At 48.1% G+C, this 18418-nt stretch overlaps 1 protein-coding gene across 1 annotated transcript in view; it reads right to left on the bottom strand.

Annotated features, from left to right (window-relative positions):
• Positions 1–7409: 7409 nt before the first annotated feature.
• EFHD2 (EF-hand domain family member D2) overlaps positions 7410–18418 on the bottom strand; it is a 313776-nt gene continuing 302767 nt past the window's right edge. The window contains exon 4 of the mRNA XM_069610892.1: positions 7410–8779. Coding sequence (XP_069466993.1) covers positions 8645–8779 — 135 coding nt within the window. The 3' untranslated portion in view covers positions 7410–8644. The remainder of the gene's footprint in view (positions 8780–18418) is intronic.

The raw sequence follows: 18418 nt of genomic DNA, 5'->3' as shown, positions 1-18418 counted from the left end.
TGGATTGTTCTGGGTAAATATGCAGCATGGTCTGCCTCAGGTAAGTCCACCCAAGCATTATTACACTGTTTATCAATATGAGACCGGCGGACTGAAGCCCTTCATGAGCCTGGCGCCAAAGGCGCCAGGACACGGTCCAAAGGGCCCCTGTAGGGGTCTGCTGGGTCCGGAGTAGTGGAAGACGGGTCTGCTTCCGAGGGCGCTGGGCCAGTCCTGGCCCCTCGGGAGTAGCGCCCATGACACTACATCCCAGTAAGCCGGGAGGGGGCATAATGTCACAACCGCGGGTTCCTGGCGCTTGTGGAAGAGGTGGAAACATGGCTGCCACCTGACTGTACCGCCATGTTGTATACCTAGACGTCATTAGCGGTCTAGTCTTTTCAAACATGGCCGCCGCCAAGTGTATTTACTAGCTTACGCTTGGCGGTTCCGTGCGTTGTAACTCTTGGATTTCTCCTTTGTTGCTTGCGCTCCGGTTTACTTCGCTTGGCGGTGATCCGCCTCCGTCCTATTTTCTCCTCTCCGTTGCTCCACTCTTCCCTCCTTGTCCTCTCTCTGACTCACCCACCCACCCCCCGCCCCTGTTGTATCCTGCTCCCTTCCTCCTTTCAGGCTGCATCCTAGCCTATTTGCTTGAAACTTCACCTTATATATTCCGGTCCAGCAGGGATTCAGCACTCCAAAGGGGTTTTTGTGCCGCAAGGCTTTTCCCCTTGCTTCGCGTGTCTGTCGCGGAGGGGAGTCACTGTTGATTCCTACCCAGAGTCACGGTGGCTTCCTTCCGAGGCCGGCCCTATCTGCTCAAGAAGAAGAAAGCCCACGTTCGTCGCTCACACGGAAAGAAGTTGGACTTCTCTTCAAAGTCAGGTGAGGAGGAAGGGGAACTTGGAGACTCTCCCAGCTTGAGTGGGGAGGAAGCTATTACAGATAAGCCTGTTGAGATACCCACACAGTCTGGTACCCCTGATATATACACACAAACACAATTCCACATACAGTAGACTTACAGGAAGAGAGGGAACATGGAGAGAAACGGCTCCTAATTTACAGAGTTACGTTTGGTCTTGCGGTTAAGTACAGGTTCTTGAAGACAGGTAACCAGACTTAGGATACTGCTAAGTACAGTTACATTTTGTTTTTAATATTTGCCAGGTTTTTTGTTCATTTGCTGCAAGGGCAATTTAGACACAGCCACTAAACCAGCATTTAGCAGCTATCCTTGCAGCCTATATTTAAATTGCCCTCGCACCAAATGAGCGACATATCCCCTGCAAATTTCACACGTTCATGGGCTGTGTGCAATAGCTTGCAAATAACCTGTGAACGTGTGACATATGCAGGAGATATCCGTAGGTGCATAGGTGATTGAGAAACAGGGTACAAGGGCAGCTGCTAAATACAAACTTTTATCAGCTGCACCTAAATTGCCCTTGCACCAAATGAGGGCCGTTGAGTTGGCTGTGGCACCACTGCACAGCGGCGAAGGGGCCCTGTGGCCAAAGTGGATTGTCAAAAAAGCATGCCCCTAAAGGCTCGTTAATTTATTTTTTTTAAATAGGGTACAGTGCAACAGGCCAGGGCACCACGAAATTCCACGACCCCCTACCACAGAAGTACTTATACACTTTTGAATACATTGAAACCAATGAGAGGGACGTACAATAAGGTACTCCTGTTTCTACTACAAAGCAGCATCTTCCGGACTCAACAAGAGCAATTAAAATGGTTAGAGTTCATAAAAATAACAACTATGTAGAGCATGAATAATGCAAAACAAGAAATGTTTGCTTATGTGTGATAAAAGCAGAAACGGGTACGTTTGTGCAAGCATTTCACAGTCAAAATGAGGTTCAAAATGTAACCAAGCCGCGCTGTGTTTTAGTGGTTTGGCCCAACTCCTAGAGTAGCATTGGTTTGATTCCTAAAACAGCGTTACCATTTCAACTCGGGACATACCACCTTAGAACATGCATGGTCTTTTATTTTCGACCACAGAGCCCATGCACGGATGTCAGACAGAGTCACCCTCAACTTATAAGTCATGCCGAAATAGGATTTAAGGCCTGCAAACTACATCACCATCTTCATCTGATTCAGCATATTCTTCTCACAAGCCACCAACCACAAAAAAGAGTGTGGAACCGCACTCGGGCAACACCAACTCCTGACTCTGCTTTGAAAGATCATGCATACTAAAAAAAAAGCTAATTGCCAGTTTACAAGCAATTTAAAATGCCATATTTCGATCCACATTTCACTGACAGACATCATTACATTGGCACCTCAACTACCAACTTACTCATCCTCATATGGTAGGGAATACCCCCAAATAACTCTGCAACAAAGAAAAAACGATACCCCTGGTCGCATTCTGCAGTCATTCCACTCAGACGTCATATCAAATCCCCCCAAGCACTTATTCTTATGGCGACAAGGCACCATTGCTGATTGGGTCCGTTCCCAAGTACTGTAGGACTCCAAATAGGGCTTGATTAAACGAGAGATATAAGAGTGTATATAAGGTCTTTTGATATGAATATATTATATATTTCTTAACAGACTACTCTCAGATGCAGGGATAGGGATACAGCTTTGTAGAAGGAAGGGAGAGAGATATTCAGAGATACAACACAAGCTATTCAAACTACACCCACACCAGGATAGTCACACCTAACCTTTTACCCCTTTATGACTTCATTAGAGACAGTCAAGGCAACCTTGAACAGAGCAGCCAATAGTCTGAAGGTACGTATACTGTACAGGAGTTACAAAACCAGCAATGTCCTGCTGTCGAGAGCTGTAGCCCACAGACCATGAATCCCTTGAGGCGCAGTAGTTGTAGCAAAGTCTAAGGTAACAAAAAAAAACATAAAAGGAAACCAACCAAAAGTGAAAGGGAAACGAGCAATATCGGGCATTCCATTAGTTAACAGTTTGTAGAAACAGTGTACAAACAGATATGCGCGCAGCAAACTAAAACAGAACTGCAATATTCAGGCCACAAATGGCTTGTGTTGTCGCACAGGTCACTTTTAACCGGCTTAAGAAAAAAAGCTGTCTTAAAACAATAGTGGCTGTTCCCAACATACGAGAGGAATAGACAAAGAACACACAAATAAAAGACACTTCATGCCCCGAATTCAGCAATACAACACACGTAAGAATATATAATTTGGTTTTTATTAGAAAAACAGATTATGCAAGTTTTAAAGGAAGCAATTTGACAATACATCCAAACGCCATTCTCCAAAGAAAATTATAACAAAAATGCATAACAAAATGGGCGATACAAAATCACCAATTTTCAATTACCAAATACCATAAAAATATGTGAGTAAACTTAATACAAGTCATTTGAGTTTTCATGTTGAGCCTCACATGAGGATAGCATTTCCAATTCGTTTTAACATTTCTGAAGTTGGCCCTCTCATCCCCCAACAGAAGGCATACATGAATCAAAATGAACATGTGCATGTTCAGTAATCAACAACTGCCATCCAGAAAGAAACCCAAGCGTCAAATGTTTTATTACTCCCACCAGCCGTTTACCGAACACTGGCTCAAAAGGTCTTCAAAATACTGCTACAAACACTTTACCCCAATTCCAGGCATGAGGTGTCCTACTGTAAGAGGGAGCAAAGTATCCATCTATCCTTGGCAAATTATGCTTTTCATAGTTCGAACATATGCTCCAAAGTGTAAGCAAGATTCCCTCATCCGACAAGTGTTACTTGCAATAGTAAAACTGGAGATTCGCATTTGCTTTCAATCAACCCGTGTCAGAATGCGATTTAAAGCATGGTAAAAAAATTAAAACAATTACACATAAGGTATGTCTGTTGTCACAAATAGTTTGGCATAAAAGCAAGCAAAGAACTAATCTTACCTTTCACTCATTAAAACAGAGATGGGATTATGCACTCAATGGTCCCTAGTTCTAATGCACAAACATGCTACACTGCTTTTTCAAATTATGTGCAACTAGCCACCTCTCTAGGAAGGGCATTGTGTGTATATTATGCTACACACACACACAGACACCCCCCTCCCCACCCCCCCCACTCGCCCTCCCGCCGAAAGGGAGGGATATTCAGACATCTGGAAGATGAACAAAGAGACCGTGAATATTCCTGAGGGTTATAGGAGTGCATTCCAATAATGACATCCTTAAAACATGCAAAGAAATAAATACACTTTGAGGCATCAAGTTCAATAGATTGAACGATTTCACTAACAATGCTAACTTCAAATACAGTTAAAGGCTCAATTTAGCCAACATAATGGTGGCTCGTTCAGAGTACAGCAGTTCCGTAAAAAAAGAAAATTCACTAAGGGAATTACCACCACTTTTACAACACTGATGTATTCAGAGTTTGTTGGGAAAGTTGAGGGAAAACATCCATCACTTGGCTGGAGGTATTCATCCACTGTACACCAGAAATGGTGGAATGCCTGGCAGCAGATTAACCACCAGCGATACTTCCTCCAAAACCACAATGGAGTCTGATGGGTCTCCATGAATGCTGACAAACACTGCCTTACCACTACTCAAAGTTTGGTGGAGTTCACAGCATTAAGAGTAATGGCAACTAAATATTATAGAGTTATTACTGTTAGTTCTGCCCAATTATTTTTGCTTTCTGGTCACAAGGAACACAAAGATTCAGGGAGCAACTGAATAAAATTTACATGTGCCATCCCGTACCTATTTTCTGCAAGACACAAGTACCTAAAATCAATGCCTCATAATAGATAGGCAAACTGTTTGCCGGGTAGGACGGATTTAATCAAACTTGCTGCTTATTATGGCATTAAACAAGTTGGAATTTAAAATGTTTAGACAATTCCGATGGAAAATAGCAAGGCGTGGTAGTTACATCAGTCCCAAGACCAACCCTGTTGCAACAAAACTGCAAAGGAATACTCTTTGCACTGGAAGGCCATTTTAAAAGAAACAGAAATATTCAAATTTCCAGGATGTAAATATCAATCTGAATCCCAACATTTCTATCCTCATTAACCGCCCTCAGATCTGCAACCAGTCTAGGCACCTCCTCCACTTGATTTCCTCCTTTGGATTTGCCGGTCAGTCCTATAATGACACCACACAGGTCTACCTTTCCACTAGCCACTACCCAGGCCAACTGGTCTCACTGCTGTGAAGGAGTGCATGGGTGCCAACTGGCTTTATGTTAACACTAGAGGATTAATCTATCAGGAAGGTACTTCTGATCAGAGTCCCGTCCCCCTTGTGCATCTCCAACATGCCAGTGCCAACGTTAAAGTAGAAAATCTAAGGTTTTGGTGGGGCTCCGGCATTTGATAATTCTCATCTTTTTCCGACTGAAGCCCCCCTTACCGGTCCTCTACCCCCCCCAGACCCTCCCACAGACCCGGTTGGTTGGTAAGGGCCCCGATTAACTTAAGATTACATTTATAGCCTGAATGGCAGGCCCTTGCCAGGTTTTCATCCAGTCTGAAGGGGTCAGGTTTACATATGGGGTCCAGAAGAAAGATCCGATCTGCATCATACGAAAGTCAGAGAATGTTAATGCCTGAACCTATTTTAAGATCTGCTGCGTGGACCATGAATTCATTAATCCCATGCACCTCTTAAAAGTGATCATTATCAACCCGCAGGTGTGCTTCGTTTCTCGGACTTGGGGCTCTGGTGATTCTGGGTAGAAGACTAAGAGAAAGGTATTTCAGAGCGATTGCCCCGACAATATGTAACAAACTTTCTCTGCTTTTCGTTTTACTGCAGCCTTTCTCGTCTTTTAGAAAGAGCTAAAAAACACTGCCATTTTCGTAATTCTATCGGCAACTCCAACACCCTCATTTTGGGCACAGGCATTGATCGTCCTGAGGTGGTTTACACTACGTAGAAAAGTCCCATATAAATGGCTACACTTATTAGCTTGCTGTTATGAGTTGATTCTGTATCTCAGTCAAATAACTATTTTGATCTGGTTTAAAACAGGCAATTTAATCTAGTCCAAAATCTAAATATTAGGTAAGTAGGGAGACTATTAACTGGGTATCACTAAAGAGTTTACAAACGGGCAAAAAATAAGCACAATAGTAATTGATTTGCACCTGAGAAAGTGATTAGCTCCGGATGATGCAAAATATAGAGGGCTTATCAATATTATGTACTCTGGCAAGCCCTGTGGTACTCCAGACATCTCAGATTAAGCGCTGCGCAAATTATCCAAATTGATGGAGGTTGATCAAGAATGAGAAACCAAATGTTAAAGCACCATCATCTCAAATCAAAAAATATGCTGGAGACTGGTAATACCCATCCGAAGTGACAATACACATCTATATGCAGCAACCACTGTAGATAGTCAATTACATTTTTGAAGTAGGTGGCCTACAGAAAGATCTGGAAAGCGTAAAAGTCTTAACAACCCCTCAACTTGCAGGAGCAACTGTACAAGAGTAACCTTATTATTTGGAACATTAGCTTTGCACAGAAAAAAAATGGAAAGCGCCAGACTATAAATGGCAACTATACACGCAAGTACAGAAATAAGAAATGTACCAAAGGACCCAAAGTGTAGGTTTGCAGTGAGGCATCACACTTTGCTAGCATCACATTGATAAATGTATACCAAATGTCATGACATCCATTTTTGTGTGTACTTTACAAAATACCATGATCTATGACTATTGGAATGTAGTTTGGCAGTTTTCCTGCTCTGTTCAACCTCCAAAAAGATGTTTCCATTTTATCACTGGTTAGCTGAAGGCTAAAGAAAAAACGTTTAGGCAGGAGGCTGACTGAATGAGTATTCATGAAAAATTATGTTTTTTTAAAGTGAGGACTGATCCACAGACATATCTAACCCAGTATCGGCCTTTTATACTTAGCAGCATTTTAAAGTACCATAAAAAATATGTGCTCTGGCCTTTTAAACCTAATCACTAAATTCATTAATGATATGCAGGTTTCCTACAGCCCAGTACTCTTATTAATATATTCAACTATGGGCTATGATTTATTTTTATAAAATATGAATACATTTTGTACTTTTTGTTTATGCAAAAATATAAGAACTCCGGTTTATGCTTCAAATGTGCACAGATATTTCCATTGACAAATATAAGATTTACAATAAATTACGATTTACAACAGATTATGCACGGGGTGTAAAGTTTGTTACTCAAGAATTGAACCCTACAGCACAACAACAATAGAGCCAAAATCTGCCATACAATAAGGCAAGATAAACTCACAGTGTACGGTTCAGCAGTCTATATATGGTCACACAAAGACTGATTGAATCTGCAGTTCAGCTAGAAATTGCATGTATATAAAGCCAACTCCCAAAAGGTCTCTACCATCAGAGGTTTCAAACCATGGATACAGGCATACAATTTTTTTTTTTTTTTTAAAAAACCAGTACTCTAGATGGCAAGTATGTAACCGATTAGAATTTTAACTATATACTTCCAATTGTGTTCTCCATTAAATTCCTCAATAAACAAAGGATTTTATAAGAGTGGGTAGTAATCTTTTATGACCGCTCTCGATTATCAGTTTATTTACATCTAGAGTGTACATTTCTGAAATTTCTCCATAAACACTTTTAAAATCGGATTATCAATGTGATAGATTTTGGCATTTATTTCGGTTGTGATGTACGGTTTAAATTTATGTTAAAGGCTGGGCAAAGATTATTAGTGGCCCTCCACCTGTGCATACATTTCATCCATTCACACCAAATGGGACAGGTTTTCCCATGGCTTCATCAAATAGTTCACTTTACTCAGCATGCAATTAAGTAGACCTTATTGATAGAAAGGTATTACAATTAATGCGACATGACAATCCCTTTGACATGAATAGCCTTTTTAAATATTAAGTGTTTAAGCGAGTTATCGCTAACTTATAGATAACCAGTTATGATTTTGTTAATGATGCAATTTCAGAGTTTATAAGTGCTGTGAATATATGATCTAATAAAAATATATGATTAAAAAAGGTCATATTTGCACAAGATGAAAAACATTTATCAGAACAGACATTTGCTTTGCTATTATTATCCTAGGTAATGAATGGATTTAAAGGTGTTATTTCAACATTAGAATGATGTAAATTCGACTTTAGAGGTTGTAGCACTTGATTGGTGAAAAGCTACTTTCAGACGGAAAGTAGGATCACCTCTTCACTGCCTTGGATACATTGTCTCACAAAACGATTCCACTCCTCCACGTACTATGAAATTAGCTTTACAGCAAGCATGCAGACAACTGAAAAACGAAAAGTGGGAACCAAAATAAGAATAGGAGTGCTTTAAGAATTGTTCACTTGCTCAGTTTCTCAGTCTTGGCTGCATGCAAACGATAAACAGAGAGCTAGACTACAGGAAACCAGTGTGTCATCAGGAAGAACACCACCTCCAAACATAATTCTTGATGACCATTTCTAACTGTACAAATGGATTTCTGCCTTCGCTCTCATTCTTGTGGAGCCAAACCCATTCTGAGCTGGTGGAAAAAAAGTTTAACGTTTCTGAGCTCAGGAAAATGAGTCTGCTCTACAGCGTTCTCAAGAAGGTTATGGAATTACAAATTGGTCCACATAACTTTATAATTACGAAATGATTTAAAATGTAAAATCCATAAGAAACTAAAATCATGGCTTAAATGCAGACTGCAGCTCTTTAAAGGCAGCTTTCCTTTGTTTTTTCTCCTCAGCTTGTTTTTTCTTTTCTTCTTGCTCTGCTTTGATCTCTTCTTCAAAACGGTTACTTTCAGTAATGGCTTGCACCTTTAAAATACAAATCAAAAGTCACTCGTTAGCTAGCAATTGATCAGTGTTGCAGCACACGTTTTTGAGTTTCATTAGAAAAATCAGTAATCTTTAATCTAACAAACAGTTCTGATTTTTCATCATTTAGAACTACATGTGAGCACTTTGGGCAGCTATTCGGTCTTTCATCACTCCTTGGAAGTCCCTCCAGATCTGATATATATCCATTTAATACACGTTGGTGCAGTGTATTACATTCTGCAGTCTTTCGGAATAATTATGTCTGATTATCAAATAATTTTAACTTTGTCGGGTTTCAATTTTCTCCTTGTTCTCTCTGCTGATCTTAGTAGTTTTGTGGCCCAGAGGTAGGGAAAACATCCGACCACAAGCCCTATGCAAGTTTCACCTCAGTCCAACTAATTTTGTAATTAATTCTCCAAACTGAGTGAGAAGGAACAAGTTCCTTACCTGTAACTGTTGTTCTCCAGCATGGGTCTGGCATGGATTCACATGCTCATGAATATTCCCCGTCGTCAGGCTGGGAATCCTCGGTAAAGAAAAAACCAGTATCAGTTTCGTTTCTGATCTGTCTTTCGTAGTAATAACCAATCACTGGTCTCTGCGTCATACTGACCACAGCCAATGACTGCCCTCTACCTAAGCACCGCCTCTGGCAGCCATCTTCAGATTTGGAAGCACGTGAAGTGGCAGTATGACCAAGTGAAGAGCCGCAGAGGGGTAGGCGGGAGGGTTCGCATGTGAACTTGTTCCTTCTCCAGCATGGGGGTCTGTCATGGATTCACATGCTCATGAATAAAGAATACATAGCAGTACACACATGCACAACCACGGGAGGTGGCAAAGGCTCAACATTAAGCATTGCATCAAACTCAACATTAAGCATCTTACCTCCTCACCAGGCTCACCTCAGGCGAACAGGTTGCGCAGCACTGCTTGGCCGACCCTGGACTCCTCCCTGGAATCCCGATCGACGCAGTAGAACTTCGTGAAGGTGTGCGTCGACCTCCACGTAGCAGCCCTGCATATGTCCAGCAGGGGCACACCAGAAAGGAACGCCGTGGTAGCTGCGATCGCTCTGGTGGAATGGGCTCTCGGACGGCCGGGCAGCTGTCGGTTTGCCAACCGATGACAGCACATGATACAGCCGGAGAGCCATCTAGAAATGGAAGCCTTCGAGAGAGCCTTCCCCTGATTGACAGGTCCAAAGTTCACAAAGAGTTGTGACGTCTTCCGAAAACACTTCGTGCGGTCCACGTAGAACTTCAGCGCTCTAGCCACATCCAGCGAGTGCAAAGTCCTCTCAGCCGGCGACGAAGGCGACGGGAAGAATACAGGCAACACCAAGGGTTCGTTGAGATGGAAGTCCGACGGTACCTTGGGCATGAAGGAGGGGTGCGTCCTGAGCACTACCCTCGTGTCGTGAAAAGTCAAGTACGGGGCCTTGCAGGAAAGGGCCTGGATCTCTCCCACCCGTCGTGCGGAGGTGATGGCCACAAGAAACGCTGTCTTCCACGACAGAAACTTCAACGGGGCCGAGTGCAGAGGCTCGAACGGAGGTCCCATGAGCTTGGTCAGCACCACGTTGAGCTCCCACGCCGGGGCCGGAGCCTTCACCGGCGGGAACGATCTGAACAGTCCCTTCATGAACTCTTTCACCAGACGATGAGACCACAAGGACGTCCGTCCCGTGGTTCTGGTGTATCGGGAGATCGCAGCAAGATGAATCTTGATGGACGCGTGTGCCAGTCCAGCTTTGGCCAGCGTCAGCAGGTACGGCAGAACTTGGGGAGCCGTAATCCGTAGAGGGTTAATCTTCTGTGCGTGGCACCAGACAGAGAACCTCTTCCATTTGTGTCCGTAGCATTTAAGAGTCGAGGACGCCCTGGCCTTTGCAAGAACCTCTCTGCAGTCGGCCGGTATGTCGTATCCTCCAAACTCTAGCGCTGCAGGAGCCAGGCCTGCAAGTTCAGCGATTTCGGATCGTGGTGGAGGATGGCGCCTCCTTCCCTGGAGAGCAGATCCGCGTCCACCAGCAGCTTGATTGGCGGGGACGCTGACAAGTCCAGAAGGTCCGGGAACCATATCTGCCTCGGCCACGCAGGTGCGACGAGGATCATCCTGCACCGTGACCTCTTGAGCTGGTTGACGAGCCGGATTAGCAGTGGCAAAGGAGGGAACGCGTAGAGGAACAGGCCCTCCCAGGGAAACGAGAAAGCATCGCCCATGCTCCTCGCCTGGGGAAACCTGCTGGCGAACCTCCGGCACTTGGAGTTCGTCGCCGTCGCGAACAGGTCGATCTGGGGTGAGCCCCACCGTCGGAAGAGGCGATCCACTAGATCCTGCCGTAGTTCCCACTCGTGGCACGAGCGCAGCTCCCTGCTGAGTGAGTCGGCGATGGTGTTTTTTATCCCTGCCAGATGAAACGGCACCAGAAACATCCCTTGGGCGACTGCCCAATGCCACAGGTCCTGCGCCTCCTTGGACAGTGCTGGGGACCTGGTTCCGCCCTGTTTTCTGATGTAAAACATGGTGGTGGTGCGGTCGGTGAAGATCCTCACCACCTTGCCCTTGAGGGACGGAAGGAAGGACCTGAGGGCCCAAAACACTGCACGGAGCTCCAGGACGTAGATATGTAAGGATTTCTCCGTCGGGAGCCAAAGGCCCCTTGCGTGCAGATTTTCAGTGTGCGCTCCCCACCCTTCCAGGGAGGCATCCGTGGTCACGGTCTCCTGGTGGGCTGGGGTCTGGAAGTCCATGCCCGCCGTCAGATGCGCGCGGGTGCCCCACCACCGGATCGCTCGTCGGAAACTCTCGTCGAGTGTGATCCTTTCCTCGAAGCTGCCCGTCGTTTGGATCCAGCGCGCGTCCAGGAACTCCTGCAACGGGCGCATCCGGAGCCTGCACATGGGAATGAGGTAGATGCAGGAAGACATCATTCCGAGGAGGGACTTGATGGACCTCACCTTGGCCGCGTCGGCCACCAACATCCGCTGCACCTTGCCCAGGATGGTCCTGGTCCTCTCCTCCGACGGGGAGGCCAGAAGGGACACTGTGTTGAGCCTCGCTCCCAGAAACAGAGCGTCTTGCGCGGGTACCAGGTGGGATTTGGCGTAGTTCACGGAGAATCCCAGGTCCGTGAGAAGTTGGACGGTCCTTGCCGTGTGAACCACGGCGAGCTCCCTCGTCTTGGCTCGGATGAGCCAGTCGTCCAGGTAGGGGTAGACGTGGATCCCCTCGCGGCGCAGCTGCGCCGCCCCCGGTGCGAGGCACTTGGTGAACTTGTTCAGACGTCGCAGGAAGTATCTCGAGTACACTCCGGAGCCCCGAAGCCTCTTTGGTACGAGTTCGATGGCGCCCTTCCTGAGCATCGCCTTTACCTCCAGGAGAAGTTGAGGGACGTGAAGTTCTTTCCTGGCCACCGGGGGGACGCGCGGACACCTTATTTGAAACTCGAGCGCGTGGCCCCGGGCCAAGGCGTCCAGCACCCAACGGTCGGTGGAGATGGACTCCCACACGCTGACGAAGCTCGCCAGCCGGCCTCCCACCGGGGTGCTTCGGTGGGGGCCCGACCCCACGGCCGGTTCAATCCTGCTTGGCTTTGCCGCCTTGACCTCCTTGGCGACGACGGCGGGGTCCGCCAGACTTGCCTCGTCCTCTGTAGGCCTCCTGAGACGACGAGCGGGCCGCTTGACGGTAGGTGGAGAAACCGCCGCCGGAACCTTTGGAGGCGCCCTTGCCTCCGCTGCTCCGAAAGGGCGTCCGTCGTTGTTGCAGAACTCCCAGGGCCCGGGCCGTCTCAGTGTCCGCTTTAATGGCCTGAAGGGAATCGTCCACTGTTTTGCCAAACAGGTTGTTCCCATCGAAGGGCATGTCCAAGACTCTGGTCTGAACGTCTTGACGGAAGTCCGTAGCCTTGAGCCATCCACGCCGCCTAAGGCAAACGCCGTTGCCCAACTGGCGGAACCCAGTGTCGGCGATGTCCGTCGCAACGGTAATGGCGTGGTCCGAAGCCACCTCACCTTCCTGCAGGATCTCCAGGGCCTCTGTCCTCTTGTCGTCCGGCAGGAAGTCCAGCAGGGGAGCCAGTTTGTACCAGAGCTCCCTGTCGTAGCGGGCCACGATAGCCAAGGCGTTGGCCGCTTTAATCGTCGTCGCTGCCGACGAGATGACTCTGCGTCCCATAGCGTCCAATTTCTTTCCCTCACCGTCCGGTGGGGAAGTCGATGTGGAGGCCGCACCCCCCATCCCCCGCTTTCTTCCTGGCCGCCGCGGAGACGACGGAGTCCGGGGTAGGCTGCGCCCGGAGGCACAGGGGGGCCGTGTCCGGGACCCGGTACTTCTTCTCGTACCGGTCTCTTCTAGCTGGCGTCGTGGAAGGGTTCTTGAGGAGGGTGAGGCCCTCATCCCAAATGTCGTCCAATAGAGGCACTGAGAGGACCGTCCTCCTCTTGGCCTCGCGCCGCTGATAAAGGAAGCCTTCCTTCTTCTTCTCCTCAGGGCAGAGTTGAAAAAGCTTGGATGCCCTGGAGATCATGGAGTGGAACGATCCAATCTCGTCGGGCGGAGAAGCCCTGGTGGGAGGCGACGACGGTACATCCTCGTCGTATACCTCGTCGTCCGTGCCCGTCGCTGCCGTGTCTGTCCCCGTATCATCCCCTCGGGTGGACGGGGAGGAGGGCTGGAAGGGGCGCGACGGCTGAAAAGGAGGCGGAGGGTGGATCCTTCTTTTCTTGGTAGGGGGAACACCAGAAGGTCCCGGTTCTGGGTCCCCCGACGGGAGAGGTTCCGTCGGCAACGGTAGTCTCGTCCTTATCTCTGAGCATAAGGACTGTATAGCCAACAAAATGGCTGCCGAGTTGTCTCGCGGCGCGGGCAGAGGGGAATCAGACGGGCGATCAGGGGCCCCGTCGGTACCCTCGACGATGTCGTCGTCACCTGCGTCGGGATCCATCCCGACGGGTCGGTCTTCTTCCACGCCGAGGCCGTGGCTTAAGACTTCGACCAGCTCCTCCTCCGAGGTTGAGGCCGAATCTACGACGACGCCCTGCCCCCCCCCTTTTTCTTCCCCACGGGGGATTTCACGGGGGTCCTATCGATGGGCACAAAAGATGACTCCCTCCGAGGTGGCAGGGAGACTCTGAGCCCCGAGGTCACCACCACTGGTGTAGCCTGCACAGGCTGAGCCAGTGCCGCCGCGACAGTTTCGATAGATGGCTTGGCTGGATGGATTAAGGCCTTCACCACCTTAGGTGCGCTCACCGCCTTATCCTTGAGGGGGGGGGGGACACCGCCTCGCTCCCCCTCCGATGGGGCCTTCGAGCTCGACCGGGGCCTCTCCAGGAGCTTCGCCGAGTGCTCGGCCTTCCTCTTACCCGACCCAGAGCGTTGGCTCGTGGTTGATGGTGCAGGGGAGGATGCGCCCTGCCTGGCGCCCGTAGAGCCCGACCGTTCGGCGCTCCCGGTGCCAGCGGACTCGCGGTGCTTGGCCTTATGTTGGACCCCCGTCGCCGGGGCGTCCTCAAAGGTCTTAGAAGACCGCTCAGATTTCTTCTTCTTCTTCTCGCCGGACGGGCTCTTCCCTTCTAGCCAGTTGGCGAGACGTTGATGGCGGTCCTTCATGGTCCGCTCCGACATGTTGCCGCAAAAAGCACAGTCCTTCTCCACGTGCGTCTTGTCCTGATGTAGGCAGTAGAGACAAAAGGAGTGTTCGTCCTCCTTGAAGACGTTCTGCAGCTGGCATCCAGGGCAGACCCTGAACAGCTTTCCGGGCGTCGAGCTTCCCTTCTCCTGGGCCATGACCGGGCCTGAGAATCTTCTGGAGTCCTCCAAAAGCGTAGCTCGACGAATCTTCACCCTTGAGGGGCGCAGACGAATCCGACACGGGTCCCCGTTGATCGGATAGAGAGTCGGTGGAGCTTGAGGCTCTTTTGACCGAAAAAACGAAGTTTTTGAGAAAAAACGTGAAAAAAATAGCACTAACGCTCGAGAGCAATAGCACGAGGATCCCAACACATGAACGTGCGGTAAAAATCTGAAGATGGCTGCCAGAGGCGATGCTTAGGTAGAGGGCAGTCATTGGCTGTGGTCAGTATGACGCAGAGACCAGTGATTGGTTATTACTACGAAAGACAGATAAGAAACGAAACTGATACTGGTTTTTTTCTTTACCGAGGATTCCCAGCCTGACGACGGGGAATATTCATGAGCATGTGAATCCATGCCAGACCCCATGCTGGAGAAATGCGCTCCATACTTGCTCTGCTTTGGGAAACAAAGGCTCCACCTGTAGACAGTTCGATTATCCCCGTTTGCAGGTATTTTGAGGAGACAACTTAAATCAAGTAGGTTTTACCCCCGCTAGGACTGCAGGAGCGATTATTTGAAGAGGCAATATTTTTCCGATGTTTTTCTGTGGTCTACCCAAATTTGGTTTGCCATATCAATTTGTTATGGACTTTTCCAAACTATATTTCTCAAGGGCTTACTTTCTGCATGACAGCGGCGCATTTGTTATGGCAACTTTTTTGGCTTTACATCCCTTTTAAGTAAGAAGAGTATTAAAAAAAAAAAAAAAAAAAAAAAAAAAAAAAATTATATATTGAAAGGATCACATTTTACGACAAGAGCTTCGACAAATATGTTAATGATAAAAAACAAAACAGTGCCATTAATTAAAATGTTTCACATAAGCAAGAGAAAACCGGCATCAGAGTATTTCAAAATTGGTATACGCAACTCAAAAATGCATACAGCAGTAACCTCACCCAAAAGCAGCGCCCCAACTGCAAAGACTTTATCAAACCCTTAGTGAGAAGCTTGATATTTATCAGAAATTGCCCCAACCCATCTCCAAACGTATCTCCCACACGTTTATTGAGAACATTCAGGAATGGGTTTACTGGGCTAGGCTGAAGGAATTATTAGGGAACAATAACCCAGCTCTGCATCACAACACCATGTCACGCCCATTAGCCAATGCGCAAACGAGGGCGTGGTTGGATTAGACCACTTTAACAGAATACTTTGCTTAGTTAAGATCATGCACATTGTAAGTCATTTTCTACAATTTCTAGACAGGCCAGGCCTCCACTCCAACATACAATATATTGCGCAGTACGTCACTTTCGATCATCTGGGTTACAGCAGATACCACTAGATCCCAGACCATGGAAAGTTTCGGGCATGTCCAGATCATATGTACATTTCTTGCAGTATATGAATGACACCCTGGACATTTCCCATCTATCGATGCATCAAACCTCATGTGGCGGGAAGAGGTACACCGATGTAACATTTTAAATTTAATCAACTTGAGTCTCATATTTAAAGCCAGGGTCTCAGTGCATGCACAAATCGTGGACCATAGTTTGTCATCAGTTTCTCTCTCTAGATCCCATGCCTGCCTATTTCAACTTGCATGGTAGGTCTTCTGTGAAGGGTGGCCTTCTGAACCACGTGATAAACAGTGGAAACTATTCTACGTGAATTTGCTGAGTTTAGACATTTCAATAGTGAAGAAGAATGTTCACGTGGGAAAATAGGGGGTCCAATCTCGGAATGCCACTCGTATACATAAATATTGTAACGCCTTTCCAAAACGTGTCAAAAGAGCAATTTGAAGCTAAGCTACGCCATGAACTTCCCATCCGGGTAGAAATCGTACATGTACTGTATACCTAGTTTAGCCAAGCCAGTTACTATAGATTGGTCACATGTCGGCCGCAAAACTAGAATACTCAAGTGCATAGTTCCGGCGCATACATGATCGGATATTGCAGTCGTTTAACCAACTTCTTCCATGCATTAATAGTACAAGACACTGATCAAAACAGCAACTGTCATGAACCTTCACGGAGACAAGAGAACCTTGCAGTGAATAAGAGTAAATCAACCCGGGGGCGTGACTTGGAGCTGCCGCAAGTGGCATGGCTCCCTATAAGCTCCTGACGGACTATGCACGGAGCACAACTACAGCAGCTTATCTCTACGTTTAGCTGTATAAACGACACAAACGGAATTAGGATGGAATGGAGTGGGTATCGCTAGGAAAATTCTCTACCGAGCTGCCTGGGTTGTGGAGCAACGACCAAGGAAAGTTTATGGCCCAGCGCAGAGATGGAAAGAAAATGGCAGCCGCAACTATCCAGAGTTCCAATGACAGCATTTGGAGGGGGGGGCTACCGCACTTAATCAAGTACCCGGTCCCGACGCCGATGTAGCATAGCAGGAGTGGCACCTGGGGTCTAGCAACTGCAGAGAAGGTCTACGGCTGAATCCTGAACCAAGCGGCAACCGACCCCGCCTGGTGTCCCATGGGGCGCCGTTCCACTGCAGCTCTGGCCAACGTGCTGAAAGAGGGCTGCCAGTGCTGAGATCCTCCACCCAAGGGGCACCCAGCGGAGTGTGAAGAGACCCCCAACCTACCCACTAAGCGGCAGCCTCCCACCAAGGAGTCCCGGTGAGCAACAGCAGCAGAGCCAAGTGAGACGCACAGCCGCCTCAGTGGGGCTAGCACAAAGGCAGCCATGAATGAAGGAAGCGGACCCCGGTTGCCGGCATCCAGTTCCCCCTGTCCGGGGAGGAGGATCCATGGTGCCACATCGCAGGGGGCCTCAGTAGGGAGAAGCTGGAGGAGCCATCGCTCTCCCCGAGGTGTCCCCCACTGGAGCTGAGCTGCCGCAGAAGAGGGTACCGCAAGCCGTGGCGCGCTCACCACGGCACTAAAGCACCAGCAAGCACGCTGTAAGTTCCTCGTTGGGGCCCGGGAAAAATAGCACGTTGGGCACTGAGGGCTCTCCCTCATTAAGCCAAAGGCAGGATAGCCTAACACTAGCCCAGCAATCTAGGCAATCTATGAAATTCTTGGTTCCCAACCGTGCATCGACTAGTTACTACACCAGTGCAAATTGAAGCCGTCAGTGCCCACACAGCTCCGGCGCACCAGCACACTTTCTCCCCAGCATCCGCTGCGAGGGCCTGTATTTGGCGTGCTGACACCCAAATGGCCTCCTCCTACTAAGAAAATATCAGAGCCAGGCATGCTCAGCCCTGACCTGGACCAGTGCACACAAAACGCCCATCAGAGCCGGGGAGGGAAGAAGAAACCACACGGGCCCACGCAGGGAGGCAGCGCGTCACATCCTAGGACCACTCCAATCATCTGCCAGGAAAGCAGCGCAATTTTCCCTGCCGCCTAAGGGAGAACCACCATCAACATCAAGACAAGGGAGCTGGCAGCGGATCTTCTACCATCGGAGGGCCCTACGGACGGCACTGAGGGACAAAGCACCCCTCCCACCCCAGGTATCCAAAGCACTTGCATGTGAAACAGCCCTGCAGAAACTGGGAGGTGTAGTTAACACTCGAGGCAAGACCTGAGACACCTCCAGCAAAGGGGAGGGAGTTAACGTAGCACAACCGAGCTTGCACCATTGCTGATCACCCTCACTTATCGGACCCAAAGGGGAAAAGTGGCAAATCAGCCAAACTGGCAGACCTAGCAGTGTTCATGAGCAGCTCCATCTTGGAAAATGCAAAAGGGGACATGTCACAAGAATCACCCGCTGGGGACGGCCTTAGCCCAGCACCATCCGCCACTAAATCAGACTTAAAAGACCTGCTTGACGCCTTGAC

This window comes from Ambystoma mexicanum, chromosome 8 (genome assembly GCF_040938575.1).
Source record: "Ambystoma mexicanum isolate Mex_15411 chromosome 8, UKY_AmexF1_1, whole genome shotgun sequence".
NCBI lineage: Eukaryota > Metazoa > Chordata > Amphibia > Caudata > Ambystomatidae > Ambystoma > Ambystoma mexicanum.
The sequence above is the reverse complement of the archived record's forward strand: the minus strand, read 5'-3'. Positions and strand labels throughout refer to the sequence as shown.